At 33.7% G+C, this 21815-nt stretch overlaps 1 protein-coding gene across 2 annotated transcripts in view; it reads right to left on the bottom strand.

Moving 5' to 3' along the window:
- The window catches only part of LOC149794030 (uncharacterized), a 67955-nt gene extending 48138 nt beyond the window's left edge, over positions 1-19817 (bottom strand). The window contains exons 1-5 of one of the 2 annotated variants that reach the window (XM_089967970.1): positions 19622-19817; positions 11432-11511; positions 9952-10881; positions 7428-7553; positions 3153-3289 (exon numbers count right to left, since the gene is read on the bottom strand). In XM_089967970.1, coding sequence (XP_089824096.1) covers positions 3153-3289; positions 7428-7553; positions 9952-10863 — 1175 coding nt within the window. In that variant the 5' untranslated portion in view covers positions 10864-10881; positions 11432-11511; positions 19622-19817. The remainder of the gene's footprint in view (positions 1-3152; positions 3290-7427; positions 7554-9951; positions 10882-11431; positions 11512-19621) is intronic. The other variant, XM_089967969.1, reaches the window with a different exon arrangement.
- Between the last annotated feature and the right edge of the window lie 1998 nt (positions 19818-21815).

Genomic DNA, 21815 nt, shown 5'->3' with positions numbered 1-21815 from the left:
GTAGCAATGGTGGAGGAAGAACCCAGAAAACCCCCGGAAAGAACTACCGACCCACAAGAAGCTACCTGCAAGCTTTCTCAAATACCTACATCTCACATTTCTTGAACCCATGCAGACAGAGGTGAGATGGCAATGACCTGTAACGGTAAGCGCTTTAGACCACTCAGCCACTCGGGGCCCCAGTATGTATAGGGACTGTTTGACTAATCATTATGATGTTAATAAAGGTTAATATGTGATAAATTGTGGCTTTTAGAAATTTAACACCAAGATAAATAAACAGATTTTAACATTAATAATGAAATGCAACCGCCATAAGAAAGTGACATAAACACTCTCTTATTATGAGGCCCTTCATAATAATATGGTTAATGATGTAAGGTAATTATGGTTATGGACCCCTCACTATAAGTCCCTCCATAATAACACACTTCCCATAATAAGGTGAGCATGGTCATGGACTCCCTCACTATAAGGCCTTCATAATAACAAACTTCCCATAATATGGTGAGCATGGTCATGGACTCCCTCACTATAGGGTCTTCATAATAACATGCTTCCCATTACAAGGTGTGTATGGTCATGGATACCATTTTGTCAAGTGGTAGTAAAATTATATATATCATGTATTTGCAGGGACAACATTAAGATTAGGGCTGTCAAAAATCACGAAAAACCAACCCGGGTACCCGTTGCGAAATTTAACGGGTACCCGGGTACCCGTTAGCACATGAATGACATGTACAACCATAGACCAACTAATTGTTATCCCCATTTCTTTAATATTTTATATGGCGATAGAGGCTAACCGTGCAATGCACTACTCGGTCTGATGCGTCCGCACCGATGTAGCTGCGAATGATCTGACCGCACGCTATTAATTAATAAATTTATTTAGAATGACCTTTGTACACAGATGGTAGGTATAATCCAACTTTTAATGATCACTGTGATCAGCCGCGTTAAATCCTTTAGAACACTTACCTTTTTTTAAAGTATAAGTCCTTGTTAGAACAGACCACGTTTATTCATCGGCTTTTGACTACAGATTTGAATTACCCACGCATGCGTGTAAAGCAGCTTTACCACATGTCAAGAGTAATGCGTTAAAACCGTCTTTGTGTGTGTGTGTGTGTGTGTACGAAGATTTCAAGGTGTCTAGGTGATAATTGTTCATAATATAAATTGTGGGATTTCTTGTGTGTTCGGAAATCAAAGGTATCCATCTGGATTTCGTTAAAAGAGCACGCAATGTACCGATCATTTAGCACCCACAATCAATAGTTATCGTCTACAAAGAGGTTTACTACCTGTAGAACAATGCTATGTTTTAACCTTGGTATATAATGCCTCGGGGATAACGGTTTGTCCTGTTGCACAATGCCAATGAATTTTATTAATCCAAACAGACTCTCTGATGTATTGTTTATTTATATTAAGCAGGGATCTGGTTTCTAATTAAAGCCATAGCTGTCACACCTGTTTGAAGTGGTTGGCGAGTGTGGATCTCATCATATACATTGAATCCACAATACAAGTGACTCCACCAACAAAATATGCACACACAGATTTAAAATATTCAGTAATTTTGTCACAGGTCATACTGCTCTGAATTCAGTGGAAAAAACATAGCACAATCACATAATGAATGATGAAGCACGTTTACTTTTCAGTATGTCCCAAGTCGGTAAAAGTTAGTTTGCGTTTTTAAGCCACCGTTGGTAGCGTTCGTAAGCATAAACTTTTTTTCAGCAAAAAGGAAACTTTGATGGCACAGTTAACGTGTCCCAGTCATGTTGAAAAATGCAAAAATCCATCAGATTCCATTAATTTTATTTAAATTTGGTACTGACTTCCTTTGAAGAAAAGTTCTTTGTTTTTATTGAAGATTTTAGTCGGCTTTCTTTGATGAAGGGTGCATGCATTATTGAAGTCACTGCTAAAGGATAGCTTTGGAGAACTAAACAAGTGCCCATTTCTTATTGTGGCAGCAACATCAAATAATTGTATTTCATGATTGAGACTGATTTTTTTTTTCTCCATTTGCTGAGTACGTTTTCATAACAATCAGTGCTTCAAAGATAATGTTTCCTTTGAAATTTTCAGCAAACTATTTTATCTAGGTACATTTTTAAAAAGGCATTGCCCGTCGTTTGGTCTATTCTAGTTACTGTTCCTCCTTGCCTATTGATTAAAGCCAATAAGTAAGATGCTTTGGGTTTTTTTACATTTGTGGCAGCAGCGTGATGCTGCCTTCCACATACGCGTCAAAAATTTAACAAAGGGTCAACAGATGAAAGAGATGCAGGTGTTCTGGTCTGATGACAGGGATTATTACAGAAAATGTGAGTGTTCTGAAGGATTTAATTCTGAGTGAAAAGAAGAGGAATTTTACTTACCATCCACATACAAATTTCAGTTTGTATGAATATATTAATTACTAGTGAGCGGCCAAAAATCAGACGAAAGATAGATTATGTGATAATGCCTCGTCCAGTTGATCTCCGTTACCAGAAATGTCAACAACAAAAAAGCATATATCTCACAATATATAGTACTCATGCTTGATTTCAAGATCAGCTGATTATGATATAACACTTCACTGTTTACATGGTTTGTCAATATGAACAAGGAATTTGTTTATGGAACAATGGATAAATTTCAGTGCATTTTATATCCAGTTTGTAGCTTCCATTCATGGGACCATCTGAATTTCTCCACTCCAAACCAATGCTTGTAAATGCAAATTTAAACAGCCAACAATGTTGCCAATAAAAAAAAAATCGCCAGATGGTATAATTTGCTGCCAATAATGAAAAAATCGAAGTTTGCAACATTGGCAAAGCCCTGTGCGATCCTAGAATAAAATTTATACATGTTTTTTTTTTCTTTTTTCGTGTATGAGACAAATATATGTATTTGAAGTTTTGGGAGCCATAACCATGTTAGATCCGAATTCATGTTATAACAGAGCATGCTATAGCTGGGTAACACTGTACTTAATAATGCACACCTAATGTCACATTACAAATTTCCTTTTGAAAGATCATGGTAAAAAAGAATTGACTACAAGCTAAAATTACTATTGTAAGGCCTGAGAGACAGAAACAGGGAGAAAGACAGAGACTTAATCACTGAGAGTGGCAGCAAACCTTAATGTCCTTAAAGTATTGTTGACTTTCAATGCTGGTCCAACATTACGGGAGAAGAAATCTTTACCCAGATAATTACTGGACACATCCAAAAAGATAAGTGTTTTGTTCCTTTGCAGCATCATCCCAATACTTTCCTACAGAAAATAAATCCCCAAAAAGTAAAAGGTTAGTTGCCCATTAAAAATGTTATAAAAAACTAAAAAATCGTCTACTCTAAATTATTTAAAGGTGCATGATTTTTTAATGAAAAGTTCAGTTAACAAGAAGAATTCACATTAATGATGAAAATTTGACCTTTGACCCCACCCTGTCTTCCTCTGGGTATCCACTGAATCCAAAACCTTTGATGTCATCTACTCATCCTCCTAAAAGATCAGACCAAATATTATCTCTCAATCAAAATGTGTTCAGGTTACATGACAAGTAAATGTATGGATGGACTGATGAAAGCACAGAAAACATGTACACAAAAAGATGATTTTTTTTCTTTAAGACAGTCAAAAGTCAAATACTTACATCCCGAACTTTACAGTCTTAGATATATACTAAAGCACCAGCAATTTATTCTTTTTGCAATTTAACTTCTTTAAACTTGGCACCTTCTGTAAACTGGCCACATACATATTCTGATTCCACAAAAGTCTATCTAATGCTAATTACAGCCAACACTTTGTTCCAACTTTGCTGAGATTAAGGAAAGTTTACTTGTATTTTTATTACTTTATGCTGATATAAATCTAATTTCATACAGAGTCTCAATAATTAACATTTCTCTACTGCATTATTATCATACTGCATGATAAACTCGCTTCAATCAATAGCACTATCAGATACATTATACACCTGCTATATGTTTAATAGTCCTCTTTGTAGGCACTGGAAGAGTACAGGAGCTTCCATAGATCATTGATGATTGAATAAATCTTTATTGTGCAGAAACCATTAATTTCTTATTAAACTTAGAATGGTCTTGAGCTCTGACATTTTAACCACAAAATCTAAATATCTGTCTTATATTACAAGTCACACAAGTCATATCTGCACATTTCCTCATTTTCAATTAAATATACATTGTTCTTTTAAAATCTTCTTTTAAACACTACTTTTCTTTAACCGAAGTCTATTCAATCCTGATTTTTTAATGATCTGCACCTTAATTGTCATCAAGAAACTTCCCAATGAAAATTATCAATCTCTACGGTCTTTTACAATGGTGGCCATGTACTAAACTTGGGTCAAGAAAAGGGCACTTGTAGTTGAATCATCACACTATAGGGTAGTACGAATTTGTATATCAATACACGTAGCGTTCATTGTGACATCACAGCACACAACATTCAATCTGGATTATACTGGATCACACCTTTAGGTTCATTTTGTCCAAAAATATATACGTACATTAACGCTGATTTTACCATATGCTCTTCTCGGATCATCTAAATAATGACCTTCCATTGGAGTGCATAAGAATCCAAATGAAGTGAATACTTGCCACTTAAAGGTACGTATAAATGAATTCTATAAAATGACACCCATTTAAAAATTACTCAAATAATCAGTGTTGAATGCCTACATGACCTGTGTAACTTTATTGTTGCCCTAGGTGCAAACCTGGCCTTTGACATTTTGATCCCGAAATCATTGGGCAAATCCATTATCTTGAGTGCAGGCCCTCCGCAAACTTAGGTTAAGGTATGTGGTCTAAAACTAAAGTTAATGAAAACCATTTTCTTTTTTTCTTCCACAGTAACCATGACTGTTAATCTTTTGACCTCATTATTATTAAATTTCTTCCTTATCCAAAGAGTTAACCATTCACAATTTTAAAGTGGATAAATGCTGAAACCTTAAGTTTTGTGCAGAAATCATATTTAAATTTTCAGCCTAGTGACCTTGACCAAAAATTAATATACTTTTTTCTTGACCCTAGTGCAAGCCATCCACAAAGTTTGATTCAGGTTTGTAATGTAGAACTAAATACAATGCTGTTGTGTGGAAACCATTTTTATTGTTCCAGTCACACTTATGTCGACCCATGACCATTTGACATCAAAATAAATAGGCTTCTTCCTTACTCCAAATTCAAGTCATGCAAAATAGTTGGTAAGTGTGGATGGTGCAAAACTAAAGTGCAGATACAATAAAAATAACAGTTGGATTTATAGACAACATTATAACATTATATGAAGGCTATTAAAAATTAACTTTTAAAATCGATGTTCTACTGTAGTATCACTAATTTTTCGAGGATACCAATTTCATTGGATTTCGTTGTTGCCTTGTATCTTGAATTTGATGCCCCAACATATGATACAGAAACCCCTCCTCTTCCTATTTTTACTGTGCTTTGTTTCTAGAGATCAATTAACTAGCTATTTCACAAATCAATCTCATTTTTGCATTCTGGTAAAAAAAAAAATTAGATTTGACACATTTTTTTAATTTAAAGCTTGTATGAATTAATAATAAAGCATTTTTTTATTGTTTCAGTGAATATCTATATCTAGGGTATCCAGTAGCTGTAATTTAGCTCATTGCCTTATATTCATATGTTGTGAGATAAGTAACGACAGAGAGAAATGAGAAAAAGCGTAAGGTATTCAAACACTACTACTACTGTAAATGAAAGAAAGAATAGTAAATGATACTATTAAGTAAAAATTAGATTTAATATTTATTCAAATCATTTCTTCATACAACTGTACAAATGAAACTATTGTCAAAAGAAATGTTGTCTTACAGGTAACTAATCCTGAACCTGTTGAATTAAACACAAATCCAACATTCTCAAAGTCATGGGTTATTAGGTCTGATCTTTCTTTATCAATTCAGATTGAACTGGCTCATTTGATGAGATTTTAAATAAAGTCTATTTGTTGAAGTTGGTTCATACATAAAGACAGGCTCAAAGAAAAGAGTGATTCCATTATTTTTCAATTTAGTTTTAATCCTTGCACTTTGATGGGTTCTAAACACATCAAATGTTGACAATGCACGTTCAATGCATTGAGCAAGAGGGCAGCTGGTCACATGTTTGGTTCACATGTGGATTGATGGCATTATCCAAACTGAATGTAAGTTGAATTTTACCACTCTTCAGCCACTGTGTTAATGCCATGGTTATTAGAAAGTAATTGAAGGTCCAATCTTATGTTTTAAGGAAGAGATCATACACAATACTTCAATAACTGATTAGCTTATTTTTGTTGGCTACTACATTTTAATATACAAGTTGGGTTACATAAGAGCCCATCACATTATGTATACCATCATTATAACACAAAAGTTGGTGTCCAAAAGTGCCCAGCATACTATATGTACCCTCTTTACAATACACAAGTTGGGTTCCACAAGTCCATATCACATTATGCATACCATCACTATAACACAAAAGTTGGGGTGTAAAAGTGACCATCATACTATGTGTACCCTCTTTATAATACACATGTTGGGTTCCACAAGTCCCCATCACATTATGTTTACCATCACTATAACACAAAATGTGGGGTTAAAAAGTGTCCATCATACTATGTGTACCCCTTTATAATACACAAGCATATCCTCAATATAATACTCTCATTATTACTCTCATTATAATACAGAAGTTGGGTTCCACAACTGCCCATCACACTACATATACTCTCACTATAATGTATATGTTGGGTTCCATACTTGTCCATCACATTATTTACAAAAATAGACTTTGTAAAAAGAAGTTATTACATGTTTTCCATCTTCTGTTGAAGAAGCCATATTTAATGACAGATTTGCATTATTTGTACAATCTCACAAGCCCATCCTGACAAAATGCTTTCTGTCAACTCTGGTCAAATTTTTGTGGAGAGCTTTGCAAAGATGACATTTCAAGCAATTTATATTTTGGGTAATGGTGGCCATATCCAAGGGTGAACTGGTATAAATTTGAAGGCAATATAAATCAGAATAATTTTGTCAAACTTGGTAAAAATCTGCTGAGCATTTTGTGAAAAGATGTCATTTAAACTCAGTTCAATTTTGTAACAATGCTCATATTTGATAGCAGACTGGCATCATTTGTATATAAAAAATTAAAGGCTTATAGGCCAGGATGCTTACTGAAAATTTGGCCAAATTCTGTTTAGTGGTTTGTTTGGGAGAGACTGTTTAAAAAGTCTTCTGTACAACCCAATATATAACAATAAAATTACCAATAACATTGTAACATCCTTAAATACAGTAAGCTATGCCTCTTCTATAATATGTGTTACACTGATTATCTGGATAAATACTTACTGCGGTGTCTGTATCAGATTTGTTCCTTGCTAAGTTCAGGCTGGCAATAGCTGCATTGCTGCACATGGCTAGACATACAGCTCTAAATGCCTGTGGTCCCATATCATTACGTGACAGATCCAATTCCTTGAAATTAAAGAATCACTGAATAATGTTCTGTATGAACATAAAATAATTAAATATACATGAATTTATTCTGTAAATTTATACACTACCATATATGGTATGTGTAAAAAGATGGAAATACAAAGACATGCATGCATACATACATACATACATACATACATACATACATATATACTTACATGCATGCATGTATGCAGGAATTCAGGCAGGCAGGCATACATAATGCATGTATACATACATAACAAACATACATACATACATAAAATACATACATGCATACATACGTACATACATACATACAATACATACATACATACATTTTGCATGAATCCAAGAACATTTATATGCTTGTACCAAAGTATAATTTTCAACAAAAAATGCAGTAATTTCTGATGCTTTAATGTTAGCCAAAAGGTATAAATAACTCAATTTTAGATTTTCAATGGAAATATAGGGGGCACATTCTCTACTCCATTTGCAAAAAAAACAGGAGTACTTTCTAAAAAAATTAGGAAGACATTTAATAAAGAAGTAAGAGTATGCATGAAAATATGATGTGCTATTTTCACTTATTCATTTTAATATTCAGCATGATTTTTAAGATATCAGCTTGGATCCTGCAATCAAACATTGTAGAACAGACTCCAAGACATTCATTTTGTCTCATGAAAGTGACCCATATTTGGTTGCTGTTGTTTAAAATGTAGTGAAATCTGTCTTAACATATATGTCTGAATCAGGGACACTTGTACATTTTCTTTTTTAAGCTTGTATACATATTTCATTTCAATCAAAATGGACATCTATTCATAAATGATAAAATACTATCCTTTATAAACAGGCTTCACCACAATCAGGAAGAGAAAATGATTTTGCACTTCTAATGCTTCATGTCTCACAGTCTAACCCACTGCTTGATTTTGGTTGTGAAAGGGCTGAAAAATGACTTTAGAATTATTGAACTTCCATGTTTATTGGGTTGTAATTAGCACTGGAAATAAAATAAATTGTGAATTTTGTTCGATTTTCATTTAATGGACGATTACATTCTTTTCATCATACTGAGTGAAAACTGGTACTGAAAGGCTAGAGAAGAAAGTAAAACTTTGAAATTTTGATCAAGCCCCTGGGGTGGGGCTAGGATGGCTCGGGCTGATAGTACTTCAATTTAACAAAAAATTGGTATATGTGATCAATTATCCATGTGTCATCATATATCAGATTAGGACCCTTTGGTGATATCCCATAGTCTTTCCCTACCCTCTAATAACTTAGTCCCTGTACCAAAGAAGCTAATAAGATCCCTACTTTATAGCCATCTGCACAATGAACGAACATTAATATACACATTTATACATGCAAATTATTACAGTCCTTGGGTCAATCCCTACTCTAAGGTACTTAGCTCCTGTGTCATAGCTTGAGGCCTATTCAAGGACATGTGATTGTGGAATTCATACTTATTTTTTTTAATTGTGCCATAAAATCAACTGAATGCAAAATTACAATATATTTTCAAGCAATACCATTTCCCATTACCTTCTTTGATAACTCTAGCTGATATTGAAACTCTTCCCCTAGGTTTTCATATGGACAAAGCAACAGCCCCCTAAATTTTCAATAGAATGGACCCTAATAATTCTAATACTACTAAAATCCCAATCCTATTACCATATACACACTTACTTGATATCAATGGGGAAATTACACATACAACTGATCTGAGGGTTCATTCTGACAATCACCTCCCATACTATGAACTTAACTCATGAGTAATAGCTTGAAAGAAGAATTACACATGCAACTAACACTGTCCCCTGGGTTCATCATAACGATCAACCCAACCCCTGGATTGAACCCCTTTATAAACAAATGCATATACCCAACTGAACCCTGGGGCAGTTCATACCGTCATGGATCCAACCAAGATGCTCAAATTTCAGGATGGAGATCAAAACAGGGAAGCATTGGGATGTATGTCTCACAAAAAATAATTGTAGTGTGAACTTGCATTATGTTTTCTGAATGGTATCATCCTATAAGCATTAACAGAATCAAGTCTGTATTTCTATATTAAAAATGTTTTGAGGAAAACTGTTCAATCAAATGAAATTTTAGAATTCAAACAATACAAGTTTAGGTAACTGAAGCCCCATTCTGTAAGCAGTATACCTGAACAGTGCTAACATTAAATTACCACTTAAAGATTACTGGCAAAAATGAGAAATTTTGTAATGTTTTTATATAATAACTGAAAAACCCTATCCAATCAAATCCCTGCATATAGAAAGTAAGAAAACAGGCTAAATATTGGCACAAGGTCTAAGAATCACTCAATACCTTCGCATATAAAGTAAACATACATAGATTACATTTTTATTACATTAATATCCTATACCTTCAGGTTACCAAATTGATTAAGCAACTGGGTGAGATCAAAATTGACGGGCAGAGCTCTCTGTAAGCTTAGTTTGGTGACATTTCTTGTTATTTTCTTCATGACATGATCTGGCTTCAAAAGAAGACATGCTGAATCCAGGGCCATATCAAACTTCATCTGATCCTCTGGATCATCAGGAATCAAATGGTCATCCTCCTTCACCGCTGGTGCTTCCAATATCTTATCCTCATTCTTTTCATCCTTGTCAGCAGCTGAAGGAGCAATGGATGGCTGAACAATTGACTCTTTCACATTAATAGATCCAGTAGCTGCTGGAGCCATGGATGGCTGAACAACTGACTCTTTCGCATTAATAGATCCAGTAGCTGCTGGAGCCATGGATGGCTGAACAACTGACTCTTTCGCATTAATAGATCCAGTAGCTGCTGGAGCCATGGATGGCTGAACAACTGGCTCTTTTACATTAATTGTTCCAGTAGCTGCTGGAGCCATGGATGGCTGAACAATTGACTCTTTCACATTAATAGATCCAGCTGTCCTCCCTGGTTCCACTATAGGTTTCAATGCTGATCTTTGACTTTCTGAAATGTCTTTTGATGTACTTTGAACTGACGCAGTTCCTTGTGTATTTTTCTGGGAAGGCATGGAGGAATTAGCTCCCTTGGATGGATCTTTAGTTGCATCCTTTGGAGCATTCTTCTGGGATAATGGATCTTCAGTCATACCTTTTGTATAAATTTTCTTTGGAGACTTGGAAGAGTCAGCTGCTTTTAATGAATCTTCAGCTACATCCTTCTTATCCCCAATTTTTCCACTATTGTTTTTATCACTCTCTGATGACCCAGACCCACCTGCACTGTTGTTTGAATTTGGAGAGTTTTCTTTCTTTGTGCTGCTTGAACTACCCATTTTGGAGCAATTGTACCTCTGAAAAAAAATCTTTTATTATTTGCTTAAGTCTTGAAAAAATTCACAATAAACAGAAAAGCCTGATATGTTTTATATTTTCTTCAATTTATCCTAGAACTATCATATAAGACAATTAGAAACCCTCTCACAAGCCCACCAATATCATACAAGATGACTGGAAACCCACTACCAAGCTCAACTTATATCACCCATCTGATATTGTTATGAGGTTCCACGTGCACTGTACTATTATAGAATGGATTTGTTGAAGGGGCCAGGAAGTTCATTCACAGAACACATTTTGTCAACCATACTGTGCCTGTATTTCATCATTAACATAAGAAATAAATGTATTCTTTTATTGACAGAAGACTGCATTGGTGCAATTCATTTGAAACATAAGCGGTAGACATATAATATGCTGTTGAACAGAATATCTTCACAGCAAACTTCAACATGTGGGATTGGTAAGATCAACTAGATTTTTAGATGGCGATGGTGTGTGCAAATTCATCCCTAGTGGGTTCATTTAGAAAGAAAAAGAAAACAGGATCGCAGATACTGATACCTATTTCTTGTTATTCATAATCCCAGGGAATTCTTAATTGTAGAGTCAGACATCAACACAGTTTCTTGTAATTTTGTCCTCTATTCAAATGAAAAATAAACATCACTGGCAAAAGCGTGCAGCTAAAAATGAACCTATATAATGATTAATAAAAATCCAATAGAAAATAACAGAAGTCAAATTTCTCATTAGGTATAGAAACCAAGCCTACTTACCTAGGTGACAAGATTAGAGGCAGCTATAAGTTTTCTAAAGAGCATAAAGTGCAAAAAGGACTTCTTTTTTGCAAAAAGGACATACTGTCTGTGAAAAGGACCATGGATAATCTTACTAACAGTTTCAATCAATATTTCTATTTCACTTAATTTTATTTAATTTTTTTATTGTTATTTTGGGGTTTTTTAAAACATTTTTCCTATTAGTTTTAGAGCCTGTTTAAGTATATGAACTTTTGTTGAGGCATCTACTATGTAGCTATTTATAGAACAGGGAATTCTCCATCTGCAACATAATAGCTACGTCAATATTAAACAAAACATTCTACCAATGGTAGATGATCTAAGATTTTGAGCATTCCACAGCATGGTCTTAATCTTTTATCTAAATTGGCATATGTTTTCTGAGTAGAAGTTCAATAATAAAGCAAAGGATGTGTTGTTTTGTTTGACATGTGAATGATTCTTGGATCTGATGCTATCATGAGTTCACTATGACTTGTGAATCATTATTGTCCACACATGTGAGTAACCAATTTTCGCATCTTTAAATCTATTTTTGTGTTGATTAACAGTTTAGGTTACCTACAGGGGCTTCTAATAATACAAATGAAATTAAGACTATCGGTTAATGGTTATAGTGATGGGGGTCTAATAGTCAAATAGTACAAGACATCAACACTGACAGTTATGATGGGAGGGGGTGTAGCGATCTCCCACCAACCCCATATCATAACCATCAAGAACGGTGTTTTACAATGTAGGACTGTGAATCCAATTCTTATAATGTTTTCTTTGAACCCTCCTCCTCCCAATCCCTATATCCACATACCTATAGTTTTAAATTCATTTGTAACGACCTATAATGAAAGTGCTGTAGCCCCAATGTTTCGGCAGATTTTGAGTTTCCCAGCTTTTCAAATAAAGAATTATTTATATTCAGAAAAACAACAAAGATATGTTATTAGATTCTGTCAAATCAATTGATTCAATTTTCTAAATAAAATGTAAACCCACCATTTCTATTTCGTTTTAAAGGCATGCAGTGCCTATGCTTTCCAGTTCAGTGTTTATGTTAGTTACTTTGCACATCACTCTATTTACAGAAGTTAGTATAAAGTAGTTCTCCTTACAGCTTATATAGAAATAAATGCAATTGGATCTGATCACATGATTATGTTCTGACCAATGGAAATCTTCCCTTCATTTATCAACAGATGCAACTGCAATTATTAAAGGTTTAATGAAAATACATTCCTCAAACAAGAAAAATAATTATACAAATACATGTACTTAGAATCTACATGACAGTACTGCAACTACCTTCTCAGTGTGGGAAATTTGCACAAAAAACAGCCTTTATTAACAAGAAATAACATGTACTGGTACAATTATTAAGTGTGTTAAATTGCTGCAGTATATATCTACCAAATTTGTGTACATACATGTATAGTTAGCTATAGCCCTACCTCCTAATAACACATTTTGTTATGATTCCAGATATAATACAGTAGGCCATGACCCAAATTATACCAATGCATAACATAATGGATTGAAAGAAAGCAATGTGAAATTTAGTTCTTAGCGAAATCTTAAGTTCTTGTAATAATTTACACAATTTTCAATTGGCAATTTTGTAAAGATCAAACTGCATAGACTGATTACTGACTCATCTGAAATGATACATTTTTTTTTTCATGCATAAAGCTTCTTGTTTAACCAAATAAGAAATAAAATAAAAAATGAGATCACAGAAATCTATTGGAAGGGCAAACAAAACAAATGCACAAATCCCTCAAACAATAAAATAAAACCACAACAGTATACAAACATTTTAATACCTCACGATGCATACAATTTTTTTATGAAATAAATATACGACAAATATTCACCTTTATACTTATGAACTATATACTGTACCATTTCATCATTTTAAAAGTGTCACTAATGCTTTTTTTGGTCATAGTGAAAAAATAAAACTTAAAGTTACATTTGGTATGCAATTGTTTTGTTAATCCAATTTAGGAGAATGATTATAGTTTCGTTCTATTGTAGATCTTAAGTTTTGAGAAATGATACTGTTGATATATCATTAACAATAAGTTATTATCAAAATATTCTATGTAGTAGGTACTTACAAAAAATAAATGCAGCTTCTTTCCAATGAAATGTAAGGATTTTCAGTAAGACAAAAAAGACTAAATACAGATTACAAAAATCTGAAAAGTTACCAGGAATTTTTAAATTTGACTTTAAAGTCTATTTAGTTTACAGCAAATGTATATTCCAAGACCCTACCCCATTTATTTAGTTTGACTGATGAATCTTCTTTTTTTGGATAATCTAAATAATTTGTAATGTTAATAAGCAAATCTGTAAACAAAAGAACCAGACTTCATGTCAATTTTGTGACAATTTTAGAGGTTACTGTAATACTGAATTAAAAACAGAAATATTGATTGAAACTGTAAAAATTTACTATGAAGTTTTCGCAGACAGTAATTCTTTTTATGAAAAGGACCCATTTTGTGAAAAGGGCCCATTTTTAACACTTTATATTACAAAGAAATATTAAATGCTATATAAAATGAGTTAGTATACTAATATCATTCATGAAATAGAAATATTAATCGAAACTGTTCATAAAAGCCTACTGGGTCCTTTTCACAGTCTGCAAAAAGGACCCATTTTTAACACTTTATATTAAAACTAAGCTATATTAAATGCTGTTTAAAATCAGTTACTACACAAACTAATTTTGTTTGTGAAATAGAAATACTGATTGAAACTGTTAGTAAAACCATCCTTAGTCCTTTTTTAGGAGATGGTAAGTCCTTTGTGCAAAAAGAACCAGTCCTTTTCATGAAATGAGGGTCTTTTCACATTTTATACCCACCCAATATTTTCAACCTTTCCTCTACATTTTTGTGCTAGATAGTGGCAAAGATAAGATGAAATGTCATTTAGCTACTCATTCATATGCCTTGATTTTCAGTTTTAAAGTATCAAAATGGGTAAATGAAAATAAAAATTACTTAAAATAAACAACAGTTTTCAATGTAATCTGTATCAAAAAGAGTTTTGTTCTAACAGGCCATCATAATATATTGTCATCAAGACAGATTTACCAGCCTAATAGTCATATATACACTAAAAATAACATGGCTTTTAAAGTTTTGGTATAAAGCAATTTGATATACCATTGGTATACTGTTGGTATATCAAATTGTGATCCACCCATGTGCAATAATATAGATATATAAACATTGGAACTGCATGCTGTTAATTCTAGGCCTATACGTTAATGATGCATTTTCACTCATTAACCATTAGTGAGTATGAAAAGAACAATAAAAATAATAAATTATCAATGTTTTCTAAATGAATTTAACATGATAAACAATTTCATTGCAATCCCTTTCTGCTTTCTGTTCAAAGGCCAAATATATGTATTAGCATGTGATATAAATAAAATATTTGTATAGTATGTATGCTGTATCAATGATACATCACTAGCATAAATTTTCATCAAAAAGAAACTTGGCAAGCCTTGTTTCCTTTGAATGAAAAATTTATAAATCTCAAAGTATATCAAAGATACAACATACATATTATATATACTACCATATCAGCCAATTCTGCGCATAGGGTAATTCTGCACAACGATATGACATTCCTGTAAACATTGGATCATGGGTTGCTTTTGGTGAAATATCCAACTTGTATCAAGAAAGAACAATTGTCCTTTTATTGAGGAAGTGATATCCATAAAGTGTACACAAACATCCCACATTTCTACCTTAATTGCATATGATAAATGTGCTTTCTACACGTCAACAGGAAGACCCACTCCCTGACCTTCTTGAACCGTTAACCAAGAAAATCCTATTTGCTATGTATCTTTTAGAATCATACAAATAAATACATTATATAAAAGATGGAAATGTATACCTTAAAACAATTCTGCATTTTAATCCAAGTTTCCAATTTTGCAAGAAGCTGTCCCACATGTACAAAATTGTCTGCTATCCAAAATGTGAACTTGCTGCTAGAACGGGATTCTCAAGAAATTCCCCAGTGTATACTCTGTTTCTAAATTCTTAGGTAATTTTTTTCCCATAAATGTGATGTTGTAAACACATTATATCCTATTCATTGTTGGTTCTCTTCAATATAATAACTTATTTTTTTTATAAAATCTTGAACTTTACTAATTTTTTACACGCTCACTTAAAGTATCCTGCCGTTTATTGCCATTATTACGTTGAATTTTGTAAAACTAACTATAAACCTGACATAAATACTCAACCGAAATGCTGACAGAAACAGTCCAAAGTAATGCATTTCATTTCCATACCCCGATTTATAAACATAATCTTTTCAAAGCTATGCCCAGAAAAGGTCGTCATATTGTGAGTCACAAAAACACAGGGCTGGTATCCAATGTGTCCAAAATCTGTATTTTTTTAAACAAAATATTCTGGTGACAATTGCCTATTTCCGAATGGTAAGCACTGCAGTATTTTATTTTTTATTTTTGTCAATCGGTCAAATTCAGTTTGCATTTTGCTTCAATATTGGTGTCAGAAACCTTAGGTGCACAGAAATGCCTGACAGCATTGTAGAGAAAGAGACTTAATTGATACATGTTAATTTCATAAAACAAATTTAACTGCCGTGAAAGTTCTACCTGAAAGATAGAATGTAACAGCTATGGACAATTATCCATTTCTCATCATTATCATTATCATCATCATCATAAACCCATTGTTTATAAAAGATTAGAATTGCATTAACAGCTGGAGACAGAATTGTTTAATGTCGTTTTACTCATTATCAACAACAAAACGATACAATTCATCGTGGTTCCATCGTGGAAATATTTATGGTTTTAATTATAAATGTGGATAGGTGTATTGGTTCTGAGGTGCTTTAATTGCATGTCTTTGTATCAATGATTACTACAATAAATTTCAGTGTTAAACAGTGTTATATATATATATATATATATATATATATATATATATATATATATATATATATATAATACTAACATACAGGTTAGAGATTGTTTAATTCATACTCTACGGAGATTTGAACCTAGGTCCGCAGGTAAACGGCACCCATCGTCTTGTCTGCGTGATATTATTATTTGTATTAAATATTAATTCAGCCTACTATATGAATCTAGGGATAACACTTATGTTGGCACCCCATGACTCCGTTCCAGCAGATGCTGGTAAAGAGTTGGAGGTGTCACCCTGTTTTTCGTTTCTGAAAGTCATGGTTTGTGATTTTTGTATCCCCCGTCCTCCCATATGTAGATTCCATATGTGATATTGCTTTTTTTGTATTCATTTCGTTTTATATAAAAGTTTTAATTTTATTATTTTTTTTAGTTTATTTGTATATTTTTTTTTCTTTTTTTTTTTTTTGTTTTTGTTTTTTATTTATTTATTTATCTCTTTTTTTCGTCAGGGTTGATCTTTGTTTCGTTTCGCCATATATCTCGAGTTGTCCCTGCATGCGGGTTCTGAGTTGTACTCCGTTCCCACTCGGTAGGCAGGTCGGTTTCCATTCTCAGGTCAATACTTGCAAACACTAGTGCTCGTGATTGTTTTCTTGCCTTGAACCTGACATGCATGAAACTTAGGATCGTACTCGTTTTCCCTTTACGAATGTTCAGGGTAAAAGTTTCCGTTCCCATCCCCATTTCGTTATCGTTATTATTTTTGAGTGACTTGCCATAGTCATTAAGGTCCGGTGTGGTGCTGTTTGTGTGTGTTGTGTTGTAACTGCATTTGATTTTGTGTATAGACTGGCAATATCTAGATCATATCTTAAGAGTTTTGGGTTAACTATCTAGTTTTCACTAGTGGCATGGTAGTCTTGGTTTTAGTCCCTGTGGTGTAGGTCTATCTGTACTTGGAGAATTGTTTGATTGATATCCCGGCTGGGGTGTAATTGATCATTGGTAGTCATTGTTCCAAGATTCGTGTGAACATCAGCTAGAAAGGGTTTTACTGGGATAGTTTGGATTCAGGTTCATTATATGATGTATTGTTTAGGAGGTTAATCATATTTAGTTATAATTTCTTCCTTTTTTTGTTTGTTTTTCTTATATATAAAAATGAAAATAGATGTATTCTTTTAAAGAATTGGACTTTTTAGTTTTGTTTTATTTTTATTTTGTGTGGTTTTTTGTGTTTGTGTATGCATGTACGCAGTTTACTTTGTTGTTGTGCATACTTATCTGCTTATTGTTGGGTTCCTATAGATAGAAATTATGTGTGTGGGCTGGTTAGGTTATTGTATTGTTGTTTTCGTTGGGATTTTGTACAGACAGGACCTTCATGGACTCTATTTAGACAGTCTCTTTCCTCGACTTTATCCAGCAGGCCATATCTGTTTAGCGAGCGTTGTATATTCTGGTGGGTCTTTGTTTATTTTGTGTTTAGGGGGGAGGGGGTATCAGTTACAGATGTGTTGACTGAGATTCCCTTGGGATAAACTCTTGAAGAGAGTTAATTCTCTAGCCCTCACATCTGTTTCTGTTATATGCCTATAGCTATATTCGCTAGTCGGGATGAAATAGTTGTTTTTGTAGTATGGCCAGGTTTACCGTACATGTATAGGTGGAGGGATTGGATCTGCACAAAATAAGACAGTCACAGCTGGAGATGGTGGGGTTCCATTGGGATAAACTCCTTAATAGGGTTTTTGCCTACCGCCTCCTCTGTGTACTGTTTCTGTGTTGTTTAATTTCGTAATTGGTTGATAAATGGTTTTGGTGGTGAATTTTATATATAATGGTAGACAGTCCTGATTATGGTTAGTTTGTGATCGCAGGATGGGGTTTTGGGTTTCCGTTAGGATAAACTCTTTAATAGAGTTATGCCCGCTGCCCCTTCTGCCTACTGTTTTAATGTATGCGTGTGTGTATGTGTTAGTTCTTTGTACATGTTGGATGTTATTCGGATGGCTTGGTAGTCCATATTTTATCGTTTCTAATTTGCACGATATTATTTATGTATTGAATTATCTCATCATATAAGTTTTTATCCTCTATGTTGTCCGTGTACAATAATTGTTTTGTCTGGAAATTCCCTATTGAATTTTTTATTTCCTGTTTAATGGCATCCCTTTGTGTTTTTGTATTTGGACAATATAAAATTAGATGTCGTTTGCTATCGTATTGAGTGTTGCATAAGATACATTGTGGTATGGATGGGACGATTTTCCTAAAGAAGGCTTTTTCTCCTGTCCACCATGCATCGTGTAGGTATAGATATAATCTTGTTTGAGTGTTGGTGTTTTTTATTTTACCCCATTTCTCCCAGATTGGTTTCCAGTTTAGGTCTGGGTGTAGATGTTCTATTTGTGTTTTGTGTTGGTTTGTATAAATGTTATGTAAGTATCCGTATGTTTTTTCTTCCTGTAAGCTCCATATTTCTTTGTTAATTCTGTATTCTATGATTGTGTTTTTTATTTTATATGCGATGTTTGGGGGTTTGAGTTTCTTTGTTAGTTTGTTATTTTTATATATTTCTGGGAAATTATTTAAGATATATCCAAAGAAATAAACATATGTTTTTCCATGGTCTTCCGTCCAGGTTTTGTAATTTTTGTATTCTGTTAATGATGTTTGCCGTTTGTTTGATAGCAAGAATAGGGATGTTAAGCCCCCCTTTCTTGTTTTCTCTTTGCAGTGTCTGTTTACTTAGTTTGTGTATTTTCCCATTCCATATGAACTGGTATATTACCTTTTCGAATTTCCTAATGTACTGCATATCAAAGCCTATAACACTAAACTCATACCATATGTTACTAAAAAGGTATGTTTTAGCTATGTAACACTATCCGTTTTGTTAGGGCGGTGTACATATATATTTGTTTGTAAAATCGGTAGGGGTACAAATAAATAAAAGAAATTACGATTACTATAAAGTACAGTATATTTGCATTTCTTGCTTACCCAAATCTTTGACTTTGCAATAAAACTTAATGGGAAATTGTACGTATATCTGAAAAATATAGGACACTTGACACCCTAAAAAGGACACATAGTTGACAGGTATTCAGCACTTTCTTATATTCTCTCCTATAGAAAGCGTTCGTTCATTTTGCCACACTATCAAATTAATTCAGCCGTTCGTCAGCTTCCATCAGTTGTCAATAAGTAGCAGTTGTTTCCCCTGAAAAATGATCATGGATAAATTCGATTTCGACACCGACCCCGATCCAGCTAGCGGCAGAATTCAAACTAGGAACAGAACTTTCAAGTTCAGTAACCAAATACATCTACAAGCATTATAACTTTAACAAATAAGTGTAACATAAAACCATGTAAACCATATTAAGTATAAAACAAAGAAACGAAAGTAACAATTACAAACAAACAATCAAATGAAAACCCACTTAGGGTCGATTATTTTCGTTTACAAAATTAAAAGTCATCTAAACTGGCCATGATGAGCAGTGGTCGGCAACCTACGGCACGCGTGCCACAAGGTTGCACGTCAAGAGGTTTTGTGTCAGCCATCAATAACACATTTATAAGGATTTGACTTGAAAAGGATTCATTCTGTTAATTTTCTGGTTGTTGTTGTTGTTGTGGGGCTTAACGCCATTTTTCAGCACACGATAGGCTATACATGGTGGACAGTATTAATGGTGGAGGAAGAACCCGGGAAAACCCAGGAAAGAACCACCGACCCACGAGAAGCTACTGGCAAGCTTTCTCACATATCCACATTGGCTGAATCCGAGACTCGAACCGCCGCAGACAGAGGTGAGATGGCAGTGATCCGTAACGGAGAGCGCTTTAGACCACTCGACCACTCGGGGCCCCGTTATTTTTCTGGAAAATACGTGTGCTCATGTAATATTGTGGAACAAGAACGTTTTTCTTTAAAAACAATTTATTCAGCTATCAGAAACCGGAGTGATAATTTTTGTTTCTACAAGGAACTATAGGCTTCAGTACTACAGATTGCGGCATACGCCATCGTCTTCCATCTTGGATTCTTCGTCGGGATTCGAACGTGAAATCAGTAGAACATTTTATTATTAGGACTACTATTTTATTCTTGAATTATTCTTGAATTATTTTTGGATTTGACTTTTCATTTTTGCAGAATTTTTCCAGGGAAATAAATTATTGTATTTTTTCAAAGCTTGTTGATATTCACTCTTTCTTGTGTTACTGTTTATTCGAACCTAAACAAGTGACATAAGAATACCCTATATTCCTGCAAACAAAAACGAAAAATCAAAAAAAATATATATCCTTCATAGATGAACTAGTTAGTTCATCAAAAAATACTTATGAATCATATTCTATCAAATATCAGATAGAAAAACGTATCAACAGTATCGTAACTAATACAACATTTACACAGATGTATGTTTCTAATTATGTAGATAGCTTGGTAGCTAGATAAGTATGTAGGGAATTTAGGTGAAAATCTACCACGTGACTTTTTGAAACGGATGGATAGTGTATTGACTGTCATAACTGGGCACAGTTGTAAACTGGGTTTTCAGATTATAATTCATACATCACTTTCTACTACTTAAGTAAGAATTGGTTTGCTGTATATGTTAATGTATGTAGTTTTTATAGCACAATAGCGCTCCATAAGACACGATTTGCTTTTGCATATTTTGTCTTCAGATGGAAGGAAATGGTAAATTAAGTAACTACGATATCATCTATATTTTGCGTGTCTCATATTCCACAACACGGTCCTAGAAAGTTAAAATACCGTTGACTTCATCAGCTGATTTGAGACCAAACAATTGTTCCATAGTTCTAAAGTATGCCCTTGAAAATCACATGACCAGGTTCTGAGAACCAATTGGTACTTCCAGCCTAATGAAAATAGCGTAAACATAGCGGAATACATGTATGAACCACTGTTCACGTACTTGTGATTTTAGAAAGCTATGCATTTGACGCAAAATTATTTATAAGTTACATAACTGAATTTTAGTTCGGCCCTGTGGTGGGACTCCTCAACGATTAATAACTAAGATATTTAGGAGACTGCGACGGAACCCGCATAAGGAGAATACTAGTTTCGTCGATAAATCCGACCATTATATTTATAAACGATAAAAAAACACATAAACATGCAAATATGGAAAAAATTAACGGAAGATCATAT

This window comes from Sinohyriopsis cumingii, chromosome 8 (genome assembly GCF_028554795.1).
Source record: "Sinohyriopsis cumingii isolate HCF-2022 chromosome 8, ASM2855479v2, whole genome shotgun sequence".
In the NCBI taxonomy this organism is placed as follows: domain Eukaryota; kingdom Metazoa; phylum Mollusca; class Bivalvia; order Unionida; family Unionidae; genus Sinohyriopsis; species Sinohyriopsis cumingii.
The sequence above is the reverse complement of the archived record's forward strand: the minus strand, read 5'-3'. Positions and strand labels throughout refer to the sequence as shown.